The 22455-nt window shown below is 42.1% G+C and overlaps 1 protein-coding gene across 1 annotated transcript in view; it reads right to left on the bottom strand.

Moving 5' to 3' along the window:
- Positions 1-9263: 9263 nt before the first annotated feature.
- Positions 9264-22455, bottom strand: part of SMURF1 (SMAD specific E3 ubiquitin protein ligase 1) — a 63571-nt gene continuing 50379 nt past the window's right edge. Inside the window, 6 exon segments of the mRNA XM_038418975.2 lie at positions 9264-12989; positions 14148-14223; positions 15150-15351; positions 17387-17507; positions 19048-19185; positions 20023-20201. Coding sequence (XP_038274903.1) covers positions 12890-12989; positions 14148-14223; positions 15150-15351; positions 17387-17507; positions 19048-19185; positions 20023-20201 — 816 coding nt within the window. The 3' untranslated portion in view covers positions 9264-12889.

Below are 22455 nucleotides of genomic sequence, written 5' to 3'. Positions count from 1 at the left end.
TCCCCTACATGAACCACTGCCCCCACTATCTAAACGTTACCACCTCTGGTGAGGAAGGCAGCGTCATGTCTCCCTTTAGTGGCCAGCTCAAGCAAGGCTAAAAGCCTGCTGCGTAGAAATGCCCTTTTTGAATTTGCACCAATACCAAAGTGATGAGTGGAGTGGAGAACCTGTGTAGAAGAGAAGGGGAGGAGAGGACTCGTTTAACTCTAGTGGTGGGTGCTTGTGTTTTTGGTGCCAATGGGCACAGGTCCAGTGTTCACCAGACATTGCCAGGAGTCAGTAACACATGCAAAGTAACACAGCCCGTAGTTTAGGACAGAAAGTGAAAGCCATCTCCAATTAATCCAACACCCAAGGGTGGTGGGGGGAGGGAGAATAAATCATATCCACAAAGTTTGGGGGGAAAATCCACCTCCTGGAGGGGACAGGATTGCTAAGGAGAAGCGAGCAGTGCATCAGGAGAGACCTCGGCAGCAACTTGTGTGAGAGCTCCCACCAGCTGCATCCTCCAAGTCTCCACCAGCTACACAATTAATTAACGGACAGCGATGACGGGGCTTGATTCAAATCAGGTCAGGATCCCACAGCCTTACAAAGAGAAGCCAGGCTGCAATTCCTGCTAGCCTCACCTTGGGCATGGCTGCTTGCCCATCGCTTCCCTGAATTGGTCAGGCAATGGGCTGTTACTGTCTTTCCCCTCCCACCGAGACCTTAAATCATTTCCTAACACCGAGGTAAAGTTGCCTGGGCAAAGGGTGGAACCCCCAGGAGGGGCGCTGCAGCCATGACGACTCCAGGACACGCTTTACCAGAACGACATGTTCCACTCACCCCAGGGAAGATGAAGGGATCGTGGCTGAATGATCCTTTCCAGCATGGTAAATTTCGTAATGGCATCTCTAAACGGAGACGTTATCCCAGGATGCAGAGTAGCAGCCGTGTTAGTCTGTATTCGCAAAAAGAAAAGGAGTACTTGTGGCACCTTAGAGACTAACAAATTTATTAGAGCATAAGCTTTCGTGAGCTACAGCTCACTTCATCGGATGCATTTGGTTCTTGGCATAGAAAAGAAGCCCGAGCACCAGACGAGAGCCCTAAATGACTGAAGAACACTGCTAACGAAATGGACTGATTCCGACCAATATCCCTCGGAGTTCGTCAGCTCTCCATTTCACTTGTCCCTTGCTGTCTTCGCTAGGTTTATGTGGAGTGGGCGTTTGGGCAAGGCCTTTAAGAACACAGGACTTGACAGGCCAGAGCAGCTGCTTGGTGCCCCAAGTCTGTTATGATGTGTCCTCCAGTAATGCCTAGGAACCCAATCACTGATCAGTGCTAAGGCCTGTACAAGCACATCATGAAAAGACAGCATCCATACCCCGAAGATGCAATCTAAGCATAAGGTGAGACAATGGGTGGATGCAGACAGACAGGAAGCACAAGGTAACAACAAGAGGATACTGGGGTGCAGGACAAAGGCTCCCAGCACACCACCGGCTGAACCACTCGAGGTTTTTGTAGGCATACCCCACTTTTGGCAAGGGCCCAATAGCTATTGCTCCCGAGAACGGCAACTCTGCTCCTGCACATGCCCAAAGAAAGGGCCGTGTCTGGCCAGTGTTGTAATGCTGCGTTTGGGGTCAGAAAGTTCCCTCCTGAAGGCTTTGACGATCAGCATGAGATACAAGCGTTCTTGTCAAGAGGTATAACCAGGGGTGAAAGTAACCTAAGGGACTTACAGGTATTTTCCTGAGAGGGCGTGGCCTCAACCAGAAGAGGCGGGGCCTTTAAATCAAGATTTAAAGGCCCCAGGGCTCTGGCTGGGAGCCCCAGGGCCTTTAAATCACCCCGGAGCTACCAGCTGCAGAGGCGGCTGAGAGCCCCGGGGCGAATTAAAGGGCCCAGGGCTCCAGCCGCCGTGGAGTTCTGAGCCCTTTAAATCACCGCCCGAGCCTGGCTACCAGAGCCCCAGGGTAGCAGCAACAGGGCTCCAGAGATGATTTAAAAGGGCCTGGGGCTCCCCGCAGAGGCCGCAGCCCTGGGCCCTTTAAATCCCCACCAGGGGAGCCGGTCCAGTACGCTGGACTGGACCAGCTTACTTTCACCTCTGGGTATAACCACAAAACCACACCGCAATGGTCGGGTCCAGCTGCAGGTGGTTGAGAAGGACCTAGAGCAGTGGTGGATCTGCCCCTCCCTACATACCCTGACACTAGAGCTGGAGGATGTGTAGGGCACAGGCAGGGACCCACGGGCACTGCCGAGAAGATCTCTGACTGAGAGCACACGAGACTGAATTACAGATTCCCAACGTGAAGATCCTGTAATGCCACTGGGGAAGCACCAACCTCCTTTCAGGACAAGCATAAGAAGTCAAGGGGGAAAATGGGAGCGATGTGCTAAACTGCCAGATCATTTTGATTCATGGCTCATCAAGGAGGGGACTCTGGCGAATGAAGATCCAGCGTGTCCACTCTTCAAGGAGTAGCATTGCTGGGTTTTTGAGCCCCGGGTGGTGAAGAAATAGCCTGGTGTCAAAACGAAGGAAAAGGCGTGGGGGAGGAAATGCTGTCCAGGGTGCTGAAAGGGAGCCCTATGAGCAATGCCATTGGAATGTGTCAGTGATTTGTAAGGGTGGCTGTTATCCTCTTGTTGCAGATGGGGAAACCGAGGCACAGAAAAGTGAAACCACTTGCCCAATGCCATGCAGCAAATTAGTGGCAGAGCCAGTTTGCCCCAGTCTCAGCCTCCTGCCCTAATCGCTAGCCCACAATACCATAATTTGCAGACAGGATGAACTGGCTACACTTGGTAGGCTTCTACTATTGCATTCCTGACTTTTTGCCGTTTCCCTCTTGAATCCTCATGCCCAAAATCATTCTCACCCTTCCTGCCCTGGGACCTTGGAAGTCAGGAAGGCCTCGCTTCTGGATCTTCCCCATCATCGACACTGCCTGCTCTGGCAAGGGGCTACCACCTTAGGCCAGTCTCGGTGACATTAAGCACAGAAAGGAAAGGAGCTGCTCGGTTTCCACATGCAATACAAACAGCTCTCCTAGGCATTCTAATGCCCCTCCCCTAGGCCTTCCCCAGTCTGTCTTCTGCACACTCCTGCCTCCTTTTCCTTCCTTCCCAATGTCCCTCACATATGATGGCTACAGATTTTCCCCTTGCTTTCTCATTGCCCTTCCCTCTTATCCTCCATACCCTCTAATTTACATTGGTCCTCCCTGTCCCCCTCCCACACAGTTCTGCTAAACTTTCTGGCCCTGATGTCTCCTCAGGCTGAAGCACATAGAGCATACCTTGTGTTCGGTGGACAAGCTAACTGTAAAGGCACCGGGCCCAGCAAAATCCACATGGACGCGCATCAAACCGACACTCTCAATGAACAACAACATGTAATTATTAGGAAGATTGTCCCTTAGAAAGCGGTTATTTAACGGCCCTTTCTTCAAGTCATGGCCAATTAAGTCATAAGTTAGTCCTCAGGATGAGCCTGTCCCACTGGGGTCAGCGAGTTGACACTGCTGCAGTAGAATTCGCTGAATCCTTGGCAGCCCTTCAAAGAGAGGGGGAAATAAATCAGTAACTGGGAGTTGAATAAAAACTGTTGGCTTCTTCCTTGGGCAGACTTGGATCATGTCAAGAACCATTCAGACCTCACAGCTGCTACGGTCATGTTCTTTTCCTGTAGTGTGTGGGCGTGAGCCTGCACTCTGGATCCAAACACCTCCCAACCTGGCAACCAGATCTGAGCATCCTCAGGCCTGGAGGAACTGCGCTGTGACACTAATGATTGGGGCTGTTATCTCAATGACCCGCAGAAAATGTGCCATCAACATTTGCACTGAAGGCCCCTTGAGTGATCATGTTGCTGCAAAACAAAAGAAAACAGAGGCCAAAATACTTCAATATAATGAAGTTAGGCGCAGGCACATGATCCCCGCATAGCACCCCTCAGCATGCCCTGGGACCCCTTCATGCCCCCTCCCACCCACTCCATAGGTTCTATTCGGAAAGCAGCAGAAAGTTCAGAAAACAATTTCTCCCCATACATACATACCTCTGCTCGTATGTGGTGGGGGCCAACCAGTGGCAGTCTCTGCCAAGAGCAGCGGATTGTTGTGGGCTGACAATTTTTGATTGCCAAAAGCACAGCAATCATTAAGCCAATCTAATAACCCCTTTCAGGAGGTGAGCAGAGCCAAATAGGATGGCGGCCAAGCACAAGAAGGTTTCAAAAACCTTCATTTCCAGGGACACAGGGCCTAGCTTGTGTAGTTTGGCCTCTTATAGCGCTTCTTCTGTTTTTCAGACACATGTTAACGTGCTCTATCTGAAGTGCCCTCCTAGGGAACACTGAGGCTGGAGGCAAAGAGCCAGTGCACAGGGAGTTACTAAGCAAACATATTAAGAGTTAAAGTAACACTGAAGGAATTGATGGAAGATGGAAAGAACTAAGAGCAGGAGCACTACCCTGTATTACCACAGGGATGCATCTGTTCTGCAAGGTCCTGGGAGAAGCTTGTGGTACCATCTCCATAATCTGGGTAAGTGAAAGATCTTTCTGGTTCAGTGGAGAAGAAAAAGATCCTTTTCTCTTTTGCTGCAATTCCCCACCCCAAGCCCTGCATCATTTCTCAAGGTTTGATGCAGAGTGGCTCAACTGCATCTCAGTCCAACACATGCCTTGACCAGGAGCCAACAATAGCACACATCAGTGCTAGCTCTAGGAGTTTTGGATCAGGTATTTTCAGAGATTAAGACCAAAAGGTACCATTGTAATTGTCTAGTCTGACTTGCTACATAGTACAGGCCATAGAATTTCACCCAGGGATCCCTGTATCAAGCCCATAACTTCTGGTTGAGCAAACACACATATTGGATTTAGAGATGTTGAGTGATAGAGAATCCACCAAATCCCTAGGTAAATTATTCTAATGGTTAATCCCCGTTCCTTAAAAATCTGCACCTCGTTTCTAGTTTGAATTTGTCTGGCTTCGGCTTCCAGACACTGGATTTTGTTATGCCAGATTAGAGAACCGTTGACAACCAGAAATTTGTCTCCATCTAGGTACTTACAGATTGTGATAATTGCCTTCTTAACCTTCTCTTTGATAAATCTTGATCTTTCTAAATGATTCAACTTTTTTAGCTTTTCACTCGATGGCAACTTTTCCAGGCCATCACGAAAGCTCACCTAAATAATTGCTTCCCCCATCTGTTCAGTCATGTGATCAAAATGTCCCTACGCTATCCCTGGGTACACCTGATTTTGCTTGAAGGCATAATCTCATTTCAGTGGAATCCTATCCTCACACGTAGCTTCAGCCATGTGTCTTCTCCACACCCAGGCTCAGGTCTCTCACTTGGGACATGACCCCTAGAGAGGAGCTGGTAAAAGGAATGAAGACCAGCCACCCACTCAGCACACAGCAGTAGGGCTGAGCTCTTATTCTCAGCATACAAAAGCGAAGATAAACAGATTCAACAAGGGGATGTTGGAAGTGTTAAATTTCTTCCTATCATCTTACGTAATCGTGATGAAACCTGGCACAAGTGGGGTAAATGTAACCATGACAGACTTCTCATAATTTCTCTCTTCTCAAAGATTTCCTCATCAAAGGGCCTGTAAAAGGAGGAAAAAAAAAAAAAAAGAGTCTTCAGCTCCCAATAGGTAGGCCCTGACTCGCAAGGGCAGCTGGTTCTGTTTAAATGAACTTTCACCATCAATTAGAGGCTTTGACCGGGTTAGCAGCTGGGGGGTACATTTTGTCCTGACTCCTGTTTTAACAGCACAGAGTAGCTGCTAGCCAATTTCAAACCTTCAGTAGATGTCAGTCCCTGGAAAGATTTAACTCTTTACCCAAGTAGCATGATCAGCAATTCACTAGGTAGTTCGATATAAACTTTGAGGTCTAATTTGTTGTTAAGTAGGAACCTTCAAGGATTCTACTTCTACTGCCACAACCGGCTGTTTTCCCAGAAACCTTTGGTGGTAAGTCTTAAAGTATCTATACTCATCCCTATAACATCCATTTACATGGGGCAAGATTGACACCCAACGACTAGTAAATTAATTTCAAGTGTCCTGTCTAGGTTTGTGGTTGCTCCAAGCTCAGACAAATTCAGCTTTTTTAAAAAGGTAGTTCCCCTGTGACCTGGGCCAGCTTCCCTTTGGAAAATACAACCCCCAAGAAATCGTTCAAGCTGGTTTTACACTTTGTTGCTAAAACAAGCTAGGATTTGCAAAGGAACTTGATTTAGACACCTAAATCCTATTCAATTTTCGTAAGAATGGGACACCGGATTCCCTCCGGTTTCTTTAAACATCCCAGCCACAAATTAACAGCCTGGAGAGAATCTTTTAAGGTAGCAGACTGCATTCTGGATGCCTAGCTCCTAATTTTCCAAGAAGAGCCCTACAACTGGAGACCAGCAACTCAGTTTAGTTTCCAATCCCAACTCCTTGTGACTGTTCACTTATTTCCTTGCAAACCACTTGTAAACCAGTGCTGCTGGATGAATGAAAGAAAATTGGTCCAAGCAGGGCTGAGAGAAGACATCCAAAATACACAAGCATTTTTTTGGACAATCCCCCTAGTAAATAACTGACAACCAATGAGAGTCTAGAGAGACTAAGCACCATCACTAGTTGCCAGAACAATAAACCCTCCCCTTCCTAGTCATATCATAATTAGCAACCCACAACCATGAATACCTGGTAAAGCCACCCAAAATATGGCTCAGTTGTTGGGTGAACATCCCTAACTAGGTTCCACTAGCTAAGAAAACACCACCATGACCTTGGCACCTCTCTGCTCAACGCTGCAAGCCAAACTCCCCATTTAATCACGGAGACCAGGGGACAGAACTGCTTAGGGCACCATGGCCGCAGCACCTACTCCATCAGCAGTAGTGACGAGCTCCAGTACCTTGAAAGAAGTCAGTCTTGCAGCAGGGGTTGGCAGAGAAGCAGCAACGCAACCTTTTACGGTGCTCTGATGTCACCAGCGTGTTTCTGAACTGCTTCTGGCCTAGTGAGGAGACACATAACCATGGGGCATCTGAGGGCAGGGAGAGTGAAAGGGGTAATAAATTAGGCATGTAAACAACATGTAAAAACCAGGTACCCGATTAAAATTCTATCGGCTACACGGTTAAACATTTAACCGGGAAACTCTGGGTGCAGGGGGTTCTCCAGCACTCCCACGTTTTAGGTGGGGTTCAACTGCCAGTGGCAGCCAGGACCATGGGTGGAGTTAAATTGTTAACAGAAACCGATAAGCATCAAGCTCAGAGATAATTCCACTAAGATTAAGGTTAAGGAATGGGAAAGTGTAATTAACAAAAAGGTAAAATGTATGGATTAAAGATGAGGTGGACTTTAAAGGGCGTTTTCTGTTTAGCTGTTCTGATTGGCTGAATTTTTCTGCAACTCAGCCATATAACACTCAAAAGATATTTCTATTTGGTAGATCTCAAAGCAGTTTTCAACAGTCAGTATAATGATCTCCATTTTACAGATGGGGTAACTGCGAAAGAGGGCTGGGTAAAAGGGAAATGAGAGGGGCAAGGGGTGTGGAATGAACTAAATGGATAGGGAAGGGGGTAGCTGGGGATCAAAATATAAGATACATTTGTACAAATGTATTAAACAAGATTACCAATCACCACCTATCCCACTGTTTGTAAATTACAGCTCTTCCCACCACCTTTTGTCTTGCTTTTTTAAACTAAGCTCTTTGGGGCAGAGACTGTTTTCCCGAGTGTTTGTACAGTGCATAGGCACCACAGGCAACATCATAAATACATAAACAAGTGAGGTCATTAACAGGCAGATCCTTATCACTGGATGCGGTTTCCACCAGACACGTTGAAAGAAGGCAGAGGAAATGGAAAACGTAATCCAAGAGATTTATTCCATCTGGACCTCCTGCATTTCTGTTTATAGGAGGGCAAGTTATTTGTTCGCTAACTATCCCTATATTTTCCTTTAGCAGAAACTTTACATTTTTCTGTCTCTACCAAAAGTTCAGAGAGTACAATATAGCCTTGTCATCTCAGTTGCTTTAAAGCAAAAAATCCAAGACCCTCACTTCAAAAAAGTATCAATTTATTGATGCAGACAGCCACCTATTTATAGTGTCAGGAAGAAAAAAAAAATTCCAAAGCACTCTATAGGTTTGCATACCAAAAGAAGTCTATGGAGACCAGGAATTTTTTTCCAAAGTATTTAATAAACAAAACACAAGGTAGCACAAATGCTTGACACAGGAGTGAAGAATTGATGGCTTTTTCTGTTCCAAACCATCAGCAAAAGTGGTTAAATCCCTACTAGCTGGCTGAAAAAGGAAAAACTTGGATTAAGGCCACAATCATTCACTCATTACATGAAGATTCACTTATTATACCACGAAACTGACTCAACAACAAACAGCAAAAACAGATGAATGATCCCAGTTTTGTAACAATATGCATGAAGATCAAACAAACCATAGCAAGAAAAGCTTTAGACAGGAAAGGCTATGCCAAAACACATGCCCCTGTATCAAGCCCAGAACACCCATATCCACCTTGGAAATACAGCCAAGCAGTAGTCTATGTCACTTCGGTAAAATAAGTTTCTCATTGCCAAAGCAAAACATTAGTAATATGAGACCACACTTATCGGTTACTTTTACCCAAGTACCATTAAAATGAAATATCTGTTTTTCCTGAGGGTACAGATTTTGCAGAAAGGAAGGAAGCTGCAGAAGGAGCAGCAAAAATCATAACAAGCCAGAGGAGGAGGGAAGAAAATTAGGACTGGTAAAAATGTCCCAACAAACTGTACAGCTTAAAAGATAATGAATGCTACCTGGGGACGATTTTCATCTGAAGAACTCATGTGTTCTCAGTTAAATCTAACTGATTTCTTTGCTACCTTTCACAGCTTGTCTGCAGAGAATTAGACAATGCTGTGGTAAAAGTGTCTGGTCACCACCAGAGCTTCCATCATTGCTAGTGCTGCATTAGTGATTAACCAATGCTTTACAAAACTTTTGTAAAAACCATTATAGATGCAGACTGTCAAACACCTTAGGTTCTACTGTAAGCTTTGCTAAATACTCAGTTTAGTTGCATTTCAAATCCATTTCTTTGTTGCCTTCCCTACTGTTCTATCATTCCCCAAATATGGGCTGACTGACATCACTCCCTTAGTCACAATCATCACTTCTTATCCACAGTTTGAGAAACAAAATGGTAGATACCAAGAGTTTAAAGTTGTGAGTTTATTGCATATGTAACAAAAATGAACATGACCTCCTGGGTCCAGCCTACTATACAATCACTGTTTATTCCAGCTGGTTCCATAACCACATTAAATAGAACTAGTATTTCTTTAAATACTTTGATTTAGACATAAAATGAAACTTTAGTGTACAACTTTCACAAAATAAATTTGCAATAAAAACAGTGGGAAGAATAACAAGGATAGCAGCAATACTTAAACAAGACATTACAAAATAATAAATTAAAAAAATACATTATAAAGTGGTCAAGGAACAAAAATTAACAAATTTAAAAACAGAATCACATATACTGTGTTTCGGGACTCTGCTGTGCAACACAGCAGTGACCCTGGGCACAGAGTGTGTGGTGGCGGAGTCTTTACTTTTATGAAATCTGCTAGATTTCAAAACCACCTTCCTTGACTTGAACTAAAAATGTACAGCTGAGCAAGCTTTGATTTCACCATCTCAACCAACAAGCAGCCTTTTAAAGCAGGGCTCTGTCAAACATAATGCCCAAGTTAACTAACATTCATAAAGCAGTTTCATTTCTTCCCGATTTAAAACACAAGCAGAGTGGTGGTCTCCTACATCCCTGAGTGTATAGGATCGGCTGATAAGCAATATCAGGGCAAGTACTGAAAGTCTGTACCACTGGGGCAGTTTCTAAATCTGCTTTTGGAATAGGTACAAGAAAGAATTCAGAAGATGTAACCTGCACTTTCCTCAGGTCTGCTCCAAAATGTATTTGTGTACAAGGCAGGTGGGTGATGGTGAAATGTGAACGGTAAACTTTTCTGTGTTATTCTTTGGGCAAGTCTGTAAACAACCAACCAGTTCAAACACTGGAAGTTGTTGCAGAGAACACGGTTCCATCTTCTTCATGCTGGCAGACCACAAGGGAAAGAACATGCTTTAAAATTCTGGGTGTCAAAGGTGACAAGAACAGATTCAGTAAAAACCTCAGTCAATCAATGACTAAGTTCCCTCCAGCACCATTTCATCTCAACTTTCTGCTCGTCTTTCACAATTTCTTGGCCATGAAACCAGATGTGAAACCAGAATAGTGAGTCTTAGGCAGAACCAAGCATTGTTTTAAATCCACACTTGTCTAGCTTGTTTATTTTCTCCATCCAGTTTCAAGGCCTGCCTCACACATTCATGTAGAAAATGATATAAAATTAATGCTCCATCGTTACGGTAGTGGCACAAAATTTAAGACAACATAACGGGAGAGATGGGAAAGCTGTTTTAAAGATTTATCACTTAAGTAATTTAGAGGACAGTTCCCTCTCCTCACTGCTGCCAACATGGAGAAGGGACATTAGCACGGCTTTTAAATATACAAAAACATAGAACTTTACAAAACAGAAATCCTTGCCTATTTTGTGCAACCAATGAAGTGTTGATCTAAAAGAGAGAAACTATCACATGCTAACTTCACATGCTTGATGACTTACAGTTCTCCGGACTGAGAGCCCTCATCCTTACCTTGTTTGGTTTTAGAGAGCCAGCTGTGCTTGTGTGTGAAGCTGGTGGGTTTATTTATTTATTTATTTATTGTTAGCCCTCTCAGTGAAAAAAACCACAATATGAGACAGCATATAATATTTTGGGGCAACAACCTGTTTTGGATTTTTTCCTATCTGCCTATGGTATATTGCACATACAAATGCACTGAAAGGGTTAAATACATCCCATTGGCAGTGACTGATTTCATAGCCATTTTCAACAAGCCAGGACTAGTGGAATTACATTACCCAATACAAGACTGCACAGATGTGCGGCTGCAGAAAGTTGCATTTTTCCCTCTACTGCAAGTGTCACACAATTCTCCTTCCATGCCCAATAACCCATAATGCAGAAACTAGTCCTTAAGTGCCACTAGATTCTAAAGACCCTACTACAGCTGTCTGAACATGTCTTTCTTACAAAATCCTGCCAGGTGAGCTTCTCTAGCCAAACTGTGCAAATCTCACAAAATTATACAATTTCATACTTGGAATGCAATTCTGATACCCCCAACATCAAATCACAAGACTTATGGTCAATGGAAAGTAAAACAAAGGGGGAAGATTCCAGGATTTTGACAAGTATATAACTTTGTCCTATCACAGTTTAAAGCTATTATCAAATTCAATTAAAAAAGACAAAATAGAAATATTCCAATAGACATTTTCTAAGAACAATCTCTGACCCACAGCTGAATTCCAATGCACTATTCCATAAACATAACATTTGTTAAATGTTTCAGTAATTACTCTCTCTAAAAATCAGGCTTGCCAAAGAAAATCCTATACAAAGCAAGTCTGCTTTACTTATGTTTAGACATGTTTGATGGCTAACTTGCTCTTTATGAAGTCGTGTTATTTTGTTAAAATACTGTCTTATCTTGGTGTGCAAATTGGAAGAAATGTTATTTGACCCAGGTACTTGATTTGCTTTCGTTTCCCCTTGCACTGGGAATCCATTTTAGCAAATGAGTTACAGAGTACCAACCTTGAACATTAGTTTCAGATAGTTGAAAAAAATGCCATGTGTGGCACTCTGGAGTAATTTCCATCTCTATAGAACTTAAAAGATAAAACCTTCCAATAGCTTTACGTAAAGTTTAGACTTTATTCACTATATAGTTATCCTTTTACCTCCCCCTCAAAAATACCTTTCACAAGGCCAATGATTTAACAGAACTTTGTTCCATTAGCTTAGCTTTTAGCAATTTCCTCATAAAATCTTTTAGAATTTCAACTCACAAGCATCTCTCAGATAAAACAGTGGCACAGAAATCATAGCTTTTTGGATTTATCTGATTTGAAAATTTTGTCTGTTTGCTTTCTCTTCACCAAGCTTCTTTGAAAAGTACTTATATTTGGACAGACTATGGTAAGTGAATCTGCAGGAGAAATATTTTTCCCATGTGCAAAACAATTACATTTCAACCAGGACATCCAAAAAGAAATAATATACACCACTTAAGCTGCCCTGGATTCCTTCATTTTTCTAGACGTGATCTACTACTTTCACTGAGAGCTTCCTGCTAAGGCAGAACTTCAGTTACATGTGCATATGGAGTTTTATTTTCTGCTAGAAATTTGTTTTAACAGGTGTTTAAAACGTGCAATTCTGAATTCCAGTGCCAGTCAGATATTCAATAGCTGCTGGACTCTACAAGAGGCTCAAGCTTGCTTTAAGACAAAATAGCCAGGTATTCCTACCAGTTGCAAGTCCTCAGCAAACCAAGCTCAGATACTCAACTACAGATTGATACTCCTATAAAAAGACCACAGGTCATTGACCCTATCACAATATGTGTTACAAGTCTAGCAGAATATCTGGTGTAATCAAAGCCAAATGCTGAACTTGGCTGCATTTCATTTTATGGGGATGGAAGAAGAGGGTGGGAATTATTGTAACAAAGGGGAGAAAATGGCTGGGAACCACCACCAAAAGCCCCCTCCCCCCACCAACAAAGGAGGGGAAACAACCACATCTCTCTAAGTTGTCTAGTGTTCCAATGCTTCAGACAGCTTAGCAGGAAGTTCACAGCAAGCTTCTTCTAGCTTTTGATCTGGTGGTCCATGAGCTAGTGTCTGTTTCCTTTGGTTGCCTCTTCACTCCACAGCAAATCCACATGTCTCTTCCACAGCTGTCAGTAGCTTCTCATAAAGCTTCTCATATGACTCATAAGGCGGAATGTCAATTCGGTTAAAGCTAACCAAGATGAAAATAACAGTATGAACATTGCTGTATATGACCCAAAACATTTCACTTGCAAAAACCTAGTTCGCTCATGTTTAAAGATGTACTCTATAAAATGAATCATGGTAGAGGTGAAAATTATTAGCTGTTTCAGTGATCAAATTAAACAAGATTAGGGCTTATTAGCACCTTTTCCTGTAGTTCATGAACCTGCACATGGGAGATGTGAACTGGGGAAAAAGGAATTTTGCTAGCATTTGAGCTTGTTTAAATTCACTGTTCAGTATTACCCTTCACCTAGTTTTTTTTAAAAAAATATTGCCTCTAATATGGCTACACTTTTTAAAATAAAAATTTAGCATTCACATGTGAAATGTTTGATTTTTTTTTGCTTAATAATAATGTACAATTCCAATGGTGGAATAAAATTAATAGCTTTCAATAAAAATACGAACATTTCAATGCAATATTTGACCTGAAAACACTTGCAACATGTAAAAGGCACCAGGTTACAGTGCCTCTGGCTAGCATCCAAAGCATTTTGAAGCATTGGTTTAGTCATCGTAACGCTAATTTTTTCCTCGCCTATTAATACATAATAGGGGAAGAAGTTACTGAATCCAAAGTGTTTCCTATATCAAGACAATGCTACTGCTTTCTGAGGGGCTGATGGTCCAATGAAATGTCAGACAGCAGCGTGCCTAATATACAGGGCAGCACTGGCTGTGTACTTTGCCCCAAGTATGAGGCATATTAGGGCAGCAGTTAAGTGGATAATTTAATCAAGTGTTGCTTCAAAATAAGAGTTTTCCTACATTTTGGTTCTGAATGCCAAAATATTTAGGGTACCTATTAAAATGGCTTCCTGTACACAAGAGAGTTAGAGTCAGTCTATGCAAAAGCTAATCTCAGATTCTCTTGAAGCTCAATTCTGCAAACGTATTATTAGTGCCTTTTTTCTAATTTTATAACTAAATGTACATGCAAGAACACCATTACTGTACTGCTGCACAAGGAATACATGGAATTAATGAATCATTGTCTTTGAAGATTATTTCTTGTAATGTGTATCCTTTTATCTGTGAAGACTTGACTGGACAAATGGAAATAAATGAATATACTGTGTACCAACATAAGAGGCAGCAGATTTTAACACCACCTTCATCTTACCAAGTGTGGGCTTTTGGAAGGTTGTCTGTATTTGCATCTATCAAATGGATGGTAAACAGCCTGGGTCCTGCAGCGCCTGTAGAACCTTACAGATAGATATTCTAGTTAATGCACTTCAGCAACACAGTTATAATACATAATGAATTTGCCAAATACCGGGGGGGGGAAGGAAGGGAATTAATTCCAATTTCAAGCAGGAATGTACCAGAGGTTAACTGTGCACACCAGTCAGTGAGGAGTTGGCCCAGGGGTTTTGGGAAAGTAGCTGGAAGTAGCTTTGTTAAAAACAAAGCTATCACCCAACATGGCCCTCAGAAAACATTTGGGTTTTTACTTAAATAAGAGTTTCCCCATTTTCATAATGGGAGAGGTGTTAGGACAAGCAGCACTTGGGAGATGCACACAAAACACTACGTCTGCAAGGCTCCATTTATTCTCAGCCAACATATATCTATAACGGGTCCATTCATAATATGCTTAAGACACTGAAATTCTGTTGCCAGAAAGAGGCAATTTCGGGAAATACATTCAAAGTCTAATAAAAAAATACTTATAGCAAAGGTTTTGAGTCAGAGTATAAAATCTTCATTTAAGAAACAGTCTAAATTGTTCGTGTGTATTCAGGGACCCAATGAGATTTGTAAATTTCATGCACTTGACTATACAGTGATCATATATACAATGATTTTAACTACACCCGTCCAGAAAATAGTCTTCTCAGGATACTGGCACATACTAGTGGTGACACACCAACTGAACTGCTACCTGATAACAGGAATACAGACTTGTCAAATGCATATCACTACTGGCAACTGCTAACGTGTTCATTACTGGCAGAGGTGTTGACAAATGAGAAATTCAATTCAAGGGCAGGGTTTCAGTAATTAGATTACTAAATTCTAGTGCCACATATTGACATGCTACTATTATTGTGCAGTGAATATGGAACAACTTTTACTGCCTTCTACGACTATGCATTAACTCAGACGCCACATCAGTCACCTTGCAAAGCCTTGAAACCTTGAAGAGGGACACGTGTGGACCCAGTCACAAACTGTAAGAGCCTCGCCCTTCTTTCCTCATCAAACGTTTCCACGGCTTGCCAAAACCACTTTACGATATTGCTATCTGCCATGCAGTGCTTTAGACGTGTGTTTGACTTCCAGTCATTCAGGTCTATCTTATCCAGGCCTCCTATTATTAGCTGTTACATAATTAAAAAACACTTTAAAGCAACAGGCACTGAAATGACATCTTACGTTAATATCTATTACCCCCAACCTGCTTTACAAACTGTAATATACTGCACATACACAAATCATTTTATCCACAATGAAAAACTTTTCTGGTACACAGTATATAGTAATGCTACTAAACAGCTCAGGACAGGAGGTGAATACTCTCTCCAATTGAAACGGCAAGTGGATTTTAAGTAGGTGAATGCAATTACCTAAACTGGGTTTTGGAGAAGAAACCAGAGCCAACCCTCTACTTTAATTATCACTCTTTTTGTTTTTGTTTTTTTTAAACATGTAACCTGAAAAGCATAGTGAGACTCCTTACACTATACCAGAGCTTCAGACTTAGACAAATGAGTGTCACCTACTGAATCAGACACAGCACTTTTCATAGCACTGCACTTTATCTGGAGGTCTTCCATCCCACTAATGACTACAGCCAAACCCTGCTTAATTTGTGAGATTTTACCAGATTACTACCAACTGTGCCATGGCATATATATCTATACACTATTCTGTTTATCATCTCTAATATAGACTACAAAACAAATTTCTCATATCTCTTCCATAAGTGAAAATGGAATGCTGACTAGTGGGAAAAAATCATGATAGGCCACGGTCCCAACCAGCTGGAATGATGATAAGGAAGTGGGGATACAAAATCCAATTGCTTAAAATTAATATTGTATACTCCAAAGGTACTCAAAACTATTTCAGGTGATGGACCACATTTTAAAAAAAGAGTACTGTCTCATGGATCTGTCTTGTGCCGTGATCTGTAGACCCCCTTCCCTCTCATTCACATTCATTTAACATTATGATATTTTCCATATAAACAAATGCTGCTATTGCTACAAAGTTTTTAATGCATTTTTTATTTGCCTTTCAAGGTAATTTAGAAGACTGAAACAAGAAATAGCATTATGTGACTAGCTGGCATGCCACAGATTGCTAGCAAGTGCTTCCAGGACCATCAATGGTCTGCAAGCTACAAGTTGAGAACATCTGCTTTACTATTAAAGGAGCAAACCATTTGCACTGAAAGAAAAAATACTATTTTAAGTGGCTGCATTTTGAAATTCAGGTTTTAAACATCAGGCCCAGGTCTTTTCTATATATTCTATACTTAAATTTTCTGCTTTCTTTTTAAGTACTCTAATCTTTGCTCTATGTAGCATCAATAAATGACCTGGATTGTAAACAATTACAGAAGACAAGCTGTTCTGAGGAGGCTAACAAGCTAGACCCTCTCAATTCCCTGGTTGTGCGATCAGCAATATAGAATCAGTCTTATTGCTGAAAAAAAAACCAAAACTGTCCACCTCCAGCATTAGCCCTTGGTAAAAATACATGTTTAAAGATCTCCCATTTTAGACAGCCCTAGCCATAATGCTAGTATCTCACATGTACAAAAAAGCCAGAACAAACTAGCAACTGTGATTAAAATGACAGCTTTCTACTACTCGCAAAAAGAAAAGGAGTACTTGTGGCACCTTAGAGACTAACAAATTTATTAGAGCATAAGCTTTCGTGAGCTACAGCTCACTTCATCGGATGCATCAAAAAGAAAAGGAGTACTTGTGGCACCTTAGAGACTAACAAATTTATTAGAGCATAAGCTTTCGTGAGCTACAGCTCACTTCATCGGATGCATCAAAAAGAAAAGGAGTACTTGTGGCACCTTAGAGACTAACAAATTTATTAGAGCATAAGCTTTCGTGAGCTACAGCTCACTTCATCGGATGCATTTATGCATCCGATGAAGTGAGCTGTAGCTCACGAAAGCTTATGCTCTAATAAATTTGTTAGTCTCTAAGGTGCCACAAGTACTCCTTTTCTTTTTGCGAATACAGACTAACACGGCTGCTACTCTGAAACCTTTCTAGTACTGTTCATTATAATTGAAAAGGGCAAAACAATTTTTACATTAATACTCTAAACAGTTGCTCATGGGTCATCCTGATCACAAAATAAAGTCATTCTGAATGAACAAACGTGTACCTCAAGCTCCTTCTGGTCAAAAGGCTTTAGTAAGTGTTGAGGAATAAGTTCATTAAAGCCTTTTTGTAGAGCCAGAAATTGTGCCTCAATTCCTCTCATAAATCGCCAGTTTACATACAACCTGGGGGGGAAAGCCCAAAATGGAAAGTTAGGAGCAATGTGCTGGTTAGAACAGGGCCTTTTTATATTAGCAGAGTAGAAAAGTTTGGTCAAAGAACTATTATGGTTTGGATAGACAAAAACTGTGTTTGTGTAAAAAACATTTGACCATTTTCCTTCTGTAAGTACCAGTTCCATATCAACACAAAGAAAACAAGAACTAACTTAAGCTCAATTTATTCCTCCTAGCTCTTATGGCATGTATACAAATTACACTGGTATGTCAGGAAGATATATAAAAGATGAAAACTTCATACAAAATCAGGCCAGAAAAGTCAGCACTAACTAGCTACTGTGAATAGATCACTGGATCTTGTTTGTATCATTCGTTACATCTCCCATCAATTCAGAGCATTTGTATTCCCAGCCTAAGGGAAAGCAGTAAATTAATGTTTGAAATGCCTCAAAAAAAAATTATTATTCTGTACTTAGGTGTTGCAGATTTTCTGAAAGAAAATCTTAAAGTTCTGCCCTCAACCATCAGTCTCCCTTCAAATACCTACCGCCACTTTTAGGCATGTCTGCTAAGCGCCAGCTCAGAAGTCTAATCCCAAAATGATTTTAGTCATGTTTTTCAATGTCATCAGTAAGTAATAGGACAGAAGTCAACCGAAAGCAGTAATACATTAATATGTATAATAATAAACAACTAAGGGAGAAATATGAACCTGCTCTCTACATTTGATATAGGTGTGATCTTGAATTCTCTTTGGATTTTTTCCTAAAAAGAGATGACCTAGCTCAAGCACAAATTATTGGACACCATCCAGGAATTACTGGATGAAATTCTATGTACTGTGCAATGCTGCAGATTAGACTAGATGATGGGTTCTCAATCGGGGGTCATAACCTGCCCTTCCCATATTGCTAAACAGAAGGTGGGTCTGGTATGGAAAAGGTTTAGAACCACTGACTTGAGAATCATACTAGTCCCCTCCTGGCCTTAAAATCCATAAATCTATACCTTATAAATACTGCAGCAAAAATGTCCCCAAATCTAAGACCCTTAGACCTATTTATCCTTCAGAATAGACTGTTTTAGTGCCAGCAGAAACTACTGCCATGCAGATAACCGCAACTCAGAACAGAACTTGGTCCTTCACTCCAATGGCTTTGCAGGGGCTTAAGTGCCAAGGAGTTATTTTCTAGTAATTTGCTCTCCCTGATTGAAGGAGCACTGTTTACTTGCTCAGAGAAAGGTCTTCATTCCTCCCTAGACAAAGGAAGAGTCATTATAATGGACACAAGTGGTTGCGATGGGCTGGAAAAGGGGAACTTTCAGGAAAGCAAAGGATTTTCCAACGTGCTTTTTCTATGAGAATCTTTTTTCCTTCAAGTCCTAAACAAAACATACACTTGTTCACTAAAAAAAATTTTCAGAACTCCCTCTAAACGTGCACTCTTCATTACTTCACTTTTCAGATCCTAAGAATTGTATAAAGAACTCATCTTCTCCAACACCTTCCTGTTATGTTTGGGACAGCTGGTTCTTCCTGTGATACCTGACATATTCTTTCTTGTTCTCTTCTGTAACAGGAACATTTCTGCCATTTGGTTTGAGCTCATGCTGCAGAATCCGCCCAAAAGCATTGTGTTCCACACAGAAAGTATGGTCCAACACTGGGGTGATGTCATTCTCTCTGTCAATTAAAAGGAAAAGGATAAAACTGACATTTTCCCCCCCAATCTGTTGATGCACACAGACCAATTATTTATTGAACCCTTGTGGAGTGAAGGGTCCATCTGCCATCTTTCACAAGCCCTACATTTACTGTTTCCTAAGTTGCCTCTCTCATATATAGCCTTGTGGATTTCAGAAGCCCACCTATATGTTTGTTTACTAGCAGGGTGTGCCAATGTGATAGAGAAAAGGGAAACTGACAGTTAATTGTTGTATTTAAAATATAATTAACTGATTTGTTGCCAGATTTCAATACAAAGTATGAGGAAGATCATGTAACTTTCTGAACTGCTGGTGAATTGACAATGAATTAGAACACAAAAGGAAAAGCTGCATGGATAAAAATGATTTGCCTTATGACCAATGAAACTCTGAAGGAATTTCAAATGTATCTGACTAAATCTAAGAGGATGCGACTATAAAAGATAATTTCTTATGTATATCTAAAACAGTAGAACCAAGGGCACACTCCCTCACTGGTTGTATCCCAAGCAATCACACACAGAATTCATTAGATTTTGACATAAATAATTTCCACAACCGAATATTAGATGACTACGGATAAGGTTAGGATTTTATTGAAGGATCCAGCAAGAGCGGAGCCGTGTCTGTATAAGAGCTTTCCTTCACAAGTACCTTCAATTCTTGGATTGGGAAGCAGCGGCTAGGAAATTGCGTGTTTTTTGCAAAATCTGCTCTACTGTGAAAGCTCTCTTTTAATGCGATATCTTACTACTCCTGAGGTCTAGTGCTCTGTCTTCTACAGTTAAGTACTTGGTAAATGAATAGTACTTACAAAATCCAAACTAAACTCTTGTGCAGTTCTGGGTCAACAGATTCCAGATCAGATAGCTGAATGGGTTTCCCCAGCAGCTGTTTGTAGAAGGGAACTGTGAAACCCCCATTGATGTAGTGTCCATGGAACACAGCTAAACCCATTATCCGACCAACAAAATGGAAATATGATAAATGATCCTGCAGGGGACACAGAAGAAAGAATAAATCATTGGAAAAGCAGTCCACTGCTGACATCTTGTGGCTATATTTATGCCAGTAGCAATGATTTTGTATCCAAGGGATTTGCAACCTGCTGGGAACCAGAAGGTATGTCTACACTACTATGTAAGCCTGGGCTCACTCACATTTGAGCCCATACTCCCTTCTGTCTACACACAACTCTCTGACACTCTGGTTCAGACAGAGTCCTAAGTTCCTGCAGTATTAGAGGGTTCAAATCCTTCTGCTTTGCAGTGTAGATGCAGCCTCCTGACTGAAGTCCTAGAAGTCCACCAAAGATATCCCACAATCCCATGGGCCAACGTCTTTTGTCCTCTCTATCCCAAGAACCGCCAGCTGACTGCAGGGAAATGGAAGCATCGCCCCCCCTCCCCCTTGCTGTAATACAGAAGCTTGGTGGGTCAGTATTTAAACCATCCATTGTTTTCTGACCAGCAAGCTGCAAATACACCATCAGAGAGCCTTCTGTGTTTGCAATGGAGATGGAACAGAAAAAGTGAGTGAGGCCACCGAAATGAGACAGCTGCTGAAACTGGTCCCAGAGGAGGCTTTGACTCAGGAGCAGCACAACCTGGGGCCAAATTGGAGGAGCTTTTTGATGCCCCATCCTCACCACTAGGAACAGTCCATTCTCTCAAAGCCAGCAATTACTTCAGGAATATCTATTATGCTCAACATGCTGGAGTAAACCACACACCTGATTGCCTCAGAAATTTCTGCCAACACTTTACCCACAATTGATTTTTCCAACATCAAACTGGTTGGCGAAGAACCTGTAGTAGTCGGGGTAGCCAGCCTCCAGACTGTTATAGCAACCTGCTTCTGGACCAGCATGGCTGTCCTCATGTGTGTAGATTTATGCTGGAGGGGGGTGGGAGTGGGGGTAGGGGAGAGGTAGGGTAAGCTGCTCACAAAGCTCCAGAAATGTAGCTTTTCTTCATGTGATCCACTGCAGGGCATCCCCTGTCTGCATGATGATGTGGTCCCACCAGTCTATGCTTGTGGCTCTGCTCCAGAAGAGCTGATCTACGTAGGGGGCATCAGCAGCTGTACTGAATGTGCAGCATCAGCCTCTTTATGTCTACCATGTTGTGTTCTCCTTGTTTTCTTCCTCCGCCTCCATCATAAGCTTTGTCAGGTGCCTTTGGTGGGCCAGAAAACACCACTGAAATGTCCACCAGCATCTTATGGAAGCTCTGCCTGTTTCCTGACACAGGAGTGAAAGCACAAGCAAGAGAAGTGCTGCCAACATGCTGCTGGTTCTGACAGCTGGGAGCACAGAGACCAAAATGACTGCTTGGCAGGATATGTTAGCTAGCTGTTGAAATTTCCTGTAACATGCAGGGTGGACAGTCAAGTTTCCCACATTGCACCATGGTCAAAAGGCTAAAGCTGCCACGTTTCAGGAGTCACTGGAAAGTCTGGGATATGGTTGGTGGGACTCAGGCCTGCATGGTGAACTGCGGACACCAGAGCTCTTGAGTTCAAGCCTGGGGTAGAAAATTCTTAATGTACGGTTGACAATCAGTGTAGATGATCGAGCCCTGGGTTTTCTAACCCACAGTCAGCTGACGCAAGTCCCACTAACCCTGGACTTACACTGCAGTGTAGACATACCCAAAGAGTCATTATTTCACCTACTGTCATATGACCAAGCACAAAAGAGCCATTTAATGATAAGATGTCACCGACGATATCTAATGAATTTACTAGATCAACTTAATTTAGAAGTCTCCAAACAACATCTGAAGGGCCCAAAATCAAAAAAAGGAATGCAAGAATATGAACCCAAAGAAACCCTTTAGAAATATAAGCAGAAGGGAAAATCCAAACAAATCAAATGCTCATCAAGTAGATTATTATCCGCTTCACCCCTAAATCTTATCAATAATTTCTTCGTTGGAAGTTGGCAAATAGTTAATTTCATCCAGTTCTAGACCAGCCACATGTTGCTTATGCTTGCAAGTTTGCCTCAATTTTTAAGGAGTAGGCTTTTTCAACCCGAGGCCAAATTTCTTCCAATACATCCTCTTGCATAGTGCCATCTTAACTTGTCAACACTGGGATTTTAGTCAGTGATTTAACTGCATGAGGTGCAAGTCATGCCTACACTAGGGATCCCTCCCAAAAAATCACAGCCCAGGAGGCTGTGGCTGCAAGAAAAGCCCCTGGTGGCCACATGCAGCCACCATGGCCGCATTTGAGAAACGCT

This window comes from Dermochelys coriacea, chromosome 10, assembly GCF_009764565.3.
Source record: "Dermochelys coriacea isolate rDerCor1 chromosome 10, rDerCor1.pri.v4, whole genome shotgun sequence".
Classification (NCBI taxonomy): Eukaryota; Metazoa; Chordata; order Testudines; family Dermochelyidae; genus Dermochelys; species Dermochelys coriacea.
This window is presented reverse-complemented; position numbering and strand designations above follow the sequence as displayed.